The 7,196-nt window shown below is 44.3% G+C and overlaps 1 protein-coding gene across 1 annotated transcript; it reads left to right on the forward strand.

Annotated features, from left to right (window-relative positions):
• Positions 1-683: 683 nt before the first annotated feature.
• LOC129720640 (uncharacterized) lies at positions 684-6,078 on the forward strand. The gene is made up of 2 exons (XM_055672128.1): positions 684-3,861; positions 4,082-6,078. The coding sequence occupies exons 1-2, from the start codon at positions 684-686 to the stop codon at positions 6,076-6,078; spliced, it is 5,175 nt and encodes a 1,724-aa protein (XP_055528103.1).
• The last annotated feature ends 1,118 nt before the right edge of the window (positions 6,079-7,196 follow it).

A 7,196-nucleotide genomic window follows, 5' to 3' on the forward strand; every position in this document is an offset into this window, starting at 1 on the left:
ACGCAAACGCAAATTTTGACAGCTCGACGTGTTTGACAGCCGCTTTCTGTTGGAGCATTTTCTCGAGTTTTCCAGATGGTGAATACGTTCCTTCATAGTTTTTTTTGTTTTCCGTTTCGAATGTTCTAGAAATTAGTACATTGCTATAAATAGGACAGTGGCAGTAGAGATAGATTCATTCGTGTTTAAATTTTTGAAGAGTGTAAATGGTTAAAGTATAATATAAGTTTGAGTGAAATAATTGGAAGTTCTTCATCCGAAAATCCTGCGAAGTGATAGAACCATCCGGAATGTTCCCGTAGTGATTTAAGTACAGTCCATTGTCTCGACATAATTTGGTCCTTCGAACCGGATATCGGGAATAAATTTGGTATTCCGGTGGTTCCGCGTGTGTGATGAAACGCTCGAGAAGTGAGCCATGTGAAAGATAAACTATTAAAAGAACAGTGAAATTGGACACCAAATAAGTGAACGCACGTGCTAGTGCGAAGCCATTGAAAATTTTGAAGTAGCCATCTTGAAGTGTACAGAGTCGATGGCTTTTAAATCGAAGATCGTGCAGTGATAATTTATCTGCTAATATTGCAAAAGGCGCAAACTTTAGTAACCGTGAGCACAGACTAGGCTGTGTTCCGTTCCCGTTCCAAGCATAAGGTTTGGAACTAGTTTGCGTCTTAGGTGGAATGTCCGGAAGTGCTTCTGTGCATCCGCAGAGTCCTATCGTAGCTGATAACGCACTTGGGCAATCAGCTTCGTCATCCTCTACTCCCCTTAGCAAACGCCAGAAAAGAAAGTTAAAATTGAAGGAAAAGTTGCAAGCCATGGAGCAACTTAACACACTCATCCACCGCCGCGGCGTTGCAAAAGGTAAGGTAACGAAAATATTCAATACTTGCCAGTCCGACGACAATACGCTTGTTCTGACTGAAGCACAAGTGAAGGTTTATTCACGTAAGCTAGAAGCTGCTTACAAAGAGTATCAGGCTATACATGATCTGATAATGACGCTAGTTAGTGACGATGATCGTGAGTCGCATGACGAACACTATGAAACATTCGATAACCTCTACGACGAAGTATCCATATTGCTCGAAGAGCAAATTGCTAGAATCAGTTGTGGTTCTCAAGTTGCAAACGTAAATGCCAGTCAACTGCATGCCGTAGCAGTTCCGCAGGCACCCGTTGTGGTCCAGCAGTCCCTCCGAATGCCAATTCCTACGTTCGATGGCCGATACGAAAGCTGGCCAAAATTTAAGGCAATGTTCAAGGATTTAGTTGATAAAACCCCCGACCCACCTGCTGTAAAACTTTACCACCTTGATAAGTCATTGGTGGGTGATGCAGCCGGTTTAATCGATGCCAAAACCATTAATGAAGGCAACTATGCTCATGCCTGGAAGATGCTAGAAGAAAGATACGAGAATAAGCGCCATTCAATTGATACCCATATACACGGACTGCTCAACCTCAAGCGGATGTCAAAAGAAAACCACAGTGAATTGAGACACCTGGTGGATGAGTGTTCCCGACACGTAGAAAGCCTCAAATTCCTTCAGCAAGAGTTTACCGGGGTATCCGAGCAGATTGTTGTCCATCTGCTAGCAAATTCCTTGGATAAGGAAACCAGAAGACGTTGGGAATCAACCATTGCTCATGGCCAGTTACCAAATTACGCTGATACCCTAAAGTTTCTGAAAGATCAATGCTTCGTTTTAGAACGCTGTGAAGTATCTAAGTTACCTCCAAGTCAGGCCAAAACATTAGCACCAGCTAAATCGAATTACCAAAAATCTTTAGCACTCACGTCCAGCGAAGTAGAGGTTAAGTGCGACTTTTGCGGAAAAGGACATCCAAATTTTACCTGTTCCGAGTTTAAGTCACTTTCCGTACCGCAACGATTAAAGAAGGTACGCGAGAAAAACGTTTGCTTCAATTGTTTAAGAAAAGGTCATCACAGTAGTAATTGCCAATCTGCCAAATTCTGCACAAAGTGCAAACGTCGCCATCATAGTCTGCTCCATTTAGAGGAGCAGCGATCAGCAAACGAACAGGAACCATCACCTAAACCAGAACTCCCTGCTCAGCAGGAAAAAGAGCAGCAGCCTCCACAAGTAACTAGCGCCACCTGCTCATCCGTGAAAACTAGACCGCTGCAGCAAGTATTATTGCTGACAGCTGTAGTGGATGTCATCGATAAAAATAACAACCCCCGCCCCTGCAGAGTTTTACTTGATTCAGCCTCCCAAGCAAACTTAGTGTCCCGAACAATGATGGAAAAATTAGGCTTGAAGCAGAATCCATCCAATATAGTAGTGGCAGGCATTAACAACATAAAGAGCCGTTCGTTGGGTAGTTGCGTCCTCAAAATCCGTTCCAGGTACTCTAATTTTGAAGCCAACGTCAGTTGCTTGATCACGGATTTGGTTACGGCAGACTTGCCATCTTCAAGCGTGGACATAAGTGCCATGAATTTGCCGTCCGGAGTACGTCTTGCAGATCCACAATTTTATCAGAGTGGAAAAATCGATTTGTTGCTAGGAAACCAATGGTTCCTCAAGTTACTGCTACCAGGTGAAATTATATTGGCTGATAATTACCCTATTCTACGAGAAACAATGCTCGGCTGGGTCGTTGGTGGTTGCTGCGATGTGAATACGACAGCAGAACAGACAGTTCACTCACACTCCGTCACGGTGGATGATTTGAATTCGTTGATACAACGTTTTTGGGAGGTGGAAGAGGTGCATTCTGCTTCTAAGGTTTGCACTGAAGAGCAAGAATGTGAACTACATTTCCAAGCCACACATCGTCGTGATGCAACGGGTAGATACGTAGTTCAACTGCCACTCCGCAACACGCTGGATGAACTTGGTGACTCCAGACAAGTGGCCTTGAGAAGATTTTATGCTTTGGAAAAAAGACTTGCTCAGCAACCAGAATTAAAGCAACAGTATACAGAATTCATGGCTGAATATGAGGACCTTGGTCACTGTAAAGAAATAGACGAAAATAAGGACATGCCGGGTATTGGGAAATGGTACCTACCTCACCATGCCGTTTTAAAACCGTCGAATACTACCACCAAATGTCGGGTAGTGTTTGATGCTTCAGCTAAGGTCTCTGGACGCTCCCTCAACGATGTTTTAAAGGTAGGTGCTATTAACCAGAGCGACCTGCAATCCATAGTCCTTCGTTTCCGTGAGCCATGTTATGTTTTGTCTGCCGACATTACAAAGATGTATCGGCAAATTATCGTCGACGAGTGTCACACACCGTTACAACGTGTGTTCTGGAGAATTGATCCATCGTGTCGCCTTCGTGTGCTTGAGCTGACAACCGTCACTTATGGCACTGCATCCGCTCCGTTTTTGGCTACAAGAGCTCTGCTACAGTTGGCAATCGACGAGAGAGCCAAATATCCTATGGCTGCTGACATCATCGAGAAGGATTGCTACGTAGACAACGCATTATTCGGTTTCAATGATCTCAGCACGGCGTCCGCAGCACAAGAGCAGTTGGTCCAGCTGTTGTCCGCCGGTGGCTTTCACCTACATAAGTGGTCGTCGAATAGTCCCAAACTTTTGGAAAAGATCCCTCAATGTGACCGTGAGGAACTCGTCTGTATCGGCGCAGAAGAAGCAATCAAAACGTTGGGTTTGATGTGGAACCCGGCGTCGGATGAATTAATATTTTCTTCGGCACCATCGGATGATAAAAAGACGCCTACAAAGAGACACCTCTTGTCGGTAATCGCACGTATGTACGATCCGCTTGGCTTAGTGGCACCGGTCATCGTGATCGGAAAACTCTTGATGCACAGAATCTGGAAAGCAAAACTGAATTGGGATGAAAGTATCACCGGTGAGTTGAAAAACGAAGTAGAAACTTTCCTTAGGGCCATTGATGGTGTTAGCCAACTTCGTATCCCTCGTCAAATAGTGAACTCCGACGCCGCTGTGTTCGAGTTGCACGGCTTCGCTGATGCTTCGATGCACGCATATGGAGCGTGTGTTTATATACGATCTCTTGTTCCTGAAAAAAAAAATCGATGTTAAATTATTATGCGCTAAATCTAAAATAGTGCCAAAGGATGTACTTACCATCCCTCGTAAAGAATTGCTTGCTGCCGGTTTGTTAGTCCGGTTGGTGAAGAAAATCCTCTCCGCACTAAACACTGCATTCAACGAAATAATTTTATGGTCTGACAGCCAAATCGTGCTTGCTTGGTTGCAGAAAAATCACAGTCAACTAGATTTGTACGTTTCAAATCGTGTGCGTGAAATTAAAGAGAGCGGTGAACAATTTCGATGGAAGTATGTTAATACGAATGAAAATCCTGCAGACTTGGTGTCTCGTGGTCAATCTGCTGATAAGCTATTAAGTAATGACCTTTGGTGGAACGGCCCGAGATTTTTACGAGACGAGATGTACGAAATAGATTCTCCAGAGAAGTTAGCTGATGAAGATATTCCCGAATTGAAATGTGTGTCCGCTGTACAAGCAGTGGTTAATATGGATGTTCTACCAATTTTCTTCAAATATGAATCGTTTAGAAAACTGCAACGAGTGTTGGCGTACATATTGCGGTTTTATAAAAACTGCAGAGAAAAGGTTAAGATGAATCGTGTTATTCAGCGATATCCTACAGTGGAGGAACTGCGGTCGGCAATGACTACCATAGTTCGTGTGTTACAATTTCAAAGTCTAGCTGATGAAATTGAAAGAGTGAAGGCAGGTAAGCCTTGCAAGCGGATTGGAAACTTATGTCCAATAATTGATAACGGGCTGTTGAGAGTGGGTGGTAGATTACGTCATTCGAGTTTGACTGATGAAGGTAAACACCAGTTAATTTTACCTGGTCATAATATGGTGGTTCAAAATTTTATAATGGCTATTCATCGTGAGAATCTCCATGTGGGCCCATCTGCTCTTATGGCTATTGTGCGTAGACAGTTCTGGGTTCTGAATTCACGATCCACTTTTCGCAAAGTGACCAGAAATTGCGTCACGTGTTTCAAGTGCAAACCAATAACTGCCAATCAATTCATGGGTGACCTGCCTGCAAGTCGGTGTGATAGAGCTCCAGCGTTCCAAAAGGTGGGTGTTGATTTTGCCGGACCCATTTTTATAAAGCAAACAGGTCGTAAGACTGCTCCCGTCAAGGGCTACATATGTGTATTTGTGTGTCTGGTGACAAAGGGGATTCATCTCGAGGCCGTAGAGAACCTTTCAACCGAGGCGTTTATGAGTGCATTGGTTCGGTTTGTTTCTCGACGTGGACTTCCCGAGGATGTGTATTCTGACCATGGAACAAATTTTGTCGGAGCAAAACATGAGCTGCATGAATTATATGAACTTTTTAGGCAGCAACTAACTGAGAAGAAAATTTTTGAATTTTGTCATTCTCGTCAAATTCGTTGGAGAATGATTCCGCCGAATGCACCACACATGGGTGGGCTATGGGAAGCAGGCGTGAAAAGCACTAAGACGATTTTGAGGAAGGTGTGTCAGTCAGCTTTATTAACAATGAGTGAGTTTTCGACTTTACTGTGCCAAATCGAAGCACTTTTGAACTCAAGACCCTTATATGCTTCATCTGACGACCCGGCAGATTTGGAACCTCTCACTCCGGGTCATTTTCTAATTGACCGACCATTGAATGCAATTCCTGAGCCAACATATGATGAAATCCCCAGCAACCGCCTCTCTCGTTGGCAATATGTACAACATCTTAGGGAGATGTTTTGGAAACGCTGGTCCCGTGAATATTTAGTGGAATTACAAGTCCGAGGCAAATGGACTCGTAAGCATGCCAACCTTCGAAAGGGAATGATTGTGCTCATTAAAGAAGACAATCTGCCTCCGCAACTCTGGAAGATGGGAAAGGTGGAAAATACTTATCCGGGATTAGACAACATGGTGAGGACGGTGGAACTGCGAACCAAGGCTGGTTTACTGATGCGACCAATACATAAACTTGCTCCACTGCCAATTTTGGATAATCTACAAGCTTCCGAGACTGAAATCGACGAATCCCGGGGGGAGAATGTTCGAGCCAACCGGTTCAGCTCGATGTAATTTCGGTTTTGTTTACCCCTCGTCAACGCAAACGCAAATTTTGACAGCTCGACGTGTTTGACAGCCGCTTTCTGTTGGAGCATTTTCTCGAGTTTTCCAGATGGTGAATACGTTCCTTCATAGTTTTTTTTGTTTTCCGTTTCGAATGTTCTAGAAATTAGTACATTGCTATAAATAGGACAGTGGCAGTAGAGATAGATTCATTCGTGTTTAAATTTTTGAAGAGTGTAAATGGTTAAAGTATAATATAAGTTTGAGTGAAATAATTGGAAGTTCTTCATCCGAAAATCCTGCGAAGTGATAGAACCATCCGGAATGTTCCCGTAGTGATTTAAGTACAGTCCATTGTCTCGACAACCCCTCTTTTTTTTTTGAAGAGGGAGAGATGTCGAACAATCATTAAAGCATTTTTCGCCTTAAAAAATCTTCTCATATCAAATTTTGTTCCACACATTCTGTGCCGAACACGCATCAGTACTGGACGTGTTTGGTGATCGGTCCGATAGAGTATAAAACAAAAGACGTGTGAACAAGTGTTGGCATTGTTTGCCTGGTCGAGTGAAATAAATCCGGGTTCAAGGTCGTTCCTTTGTGCAACTGTTTCGCATCGTGACTGCCAGCTGGTGCGTAAGCCGATTTGGCTGCTGGCTGGATTGTGCTACAGCAGTGGACGAGACACAAACGAGGAAAAAGAAGAAGCCATCAGTGTCAGCGAGTCGTATCGCTGTGTGGAGTGATCTCACACCTGGCTCGCTGCTGGTGGCTGTTTGGTGCTGCTGTATTGGTGCTGCTGGCTGTAACGGCTGCTACTTCGAACGATCGGACAACCAACCTTACTGGAAGGGAGAAATAAAAAGGTACGTGTTCTTGTCAGCGCTAGTGCGCTAAACATAGCGCGATGGATGTAGATCCCTCGCCTCCCGCGCCACCAGCCCCGAACCCCTCTGACCCTGACCCTTCTGTTACCCCCTCCCCTGTTCATTCTTCAGTCCCCCCTCGCCCCAGGCTTTACCCAGACGGAGCCCAGGGCAGCTATACTGTTTATTTTCGGCCAAAGGCAGGACCGAAATCGAAAAAGTTGAACCTCTTGCAGATTTCTAAAGACCTGACGAAGGAGT

Source organism: Wyeomyia smithii, chromosome 2, assembly GCF_029784165.1.
Source record: "Wyeomyia smithii strain HCP4-BCI-WySm-NY-G18 chromosome 2, ASM2978416v1, whole genome shotgun sequence".
Classification (NCBI taxonomy): Eukaryota; Metazoa; Arthropoda; class Insecta; order Diptera; family Culicidae; genus Wyeomyia; species Wyeomyia smithii.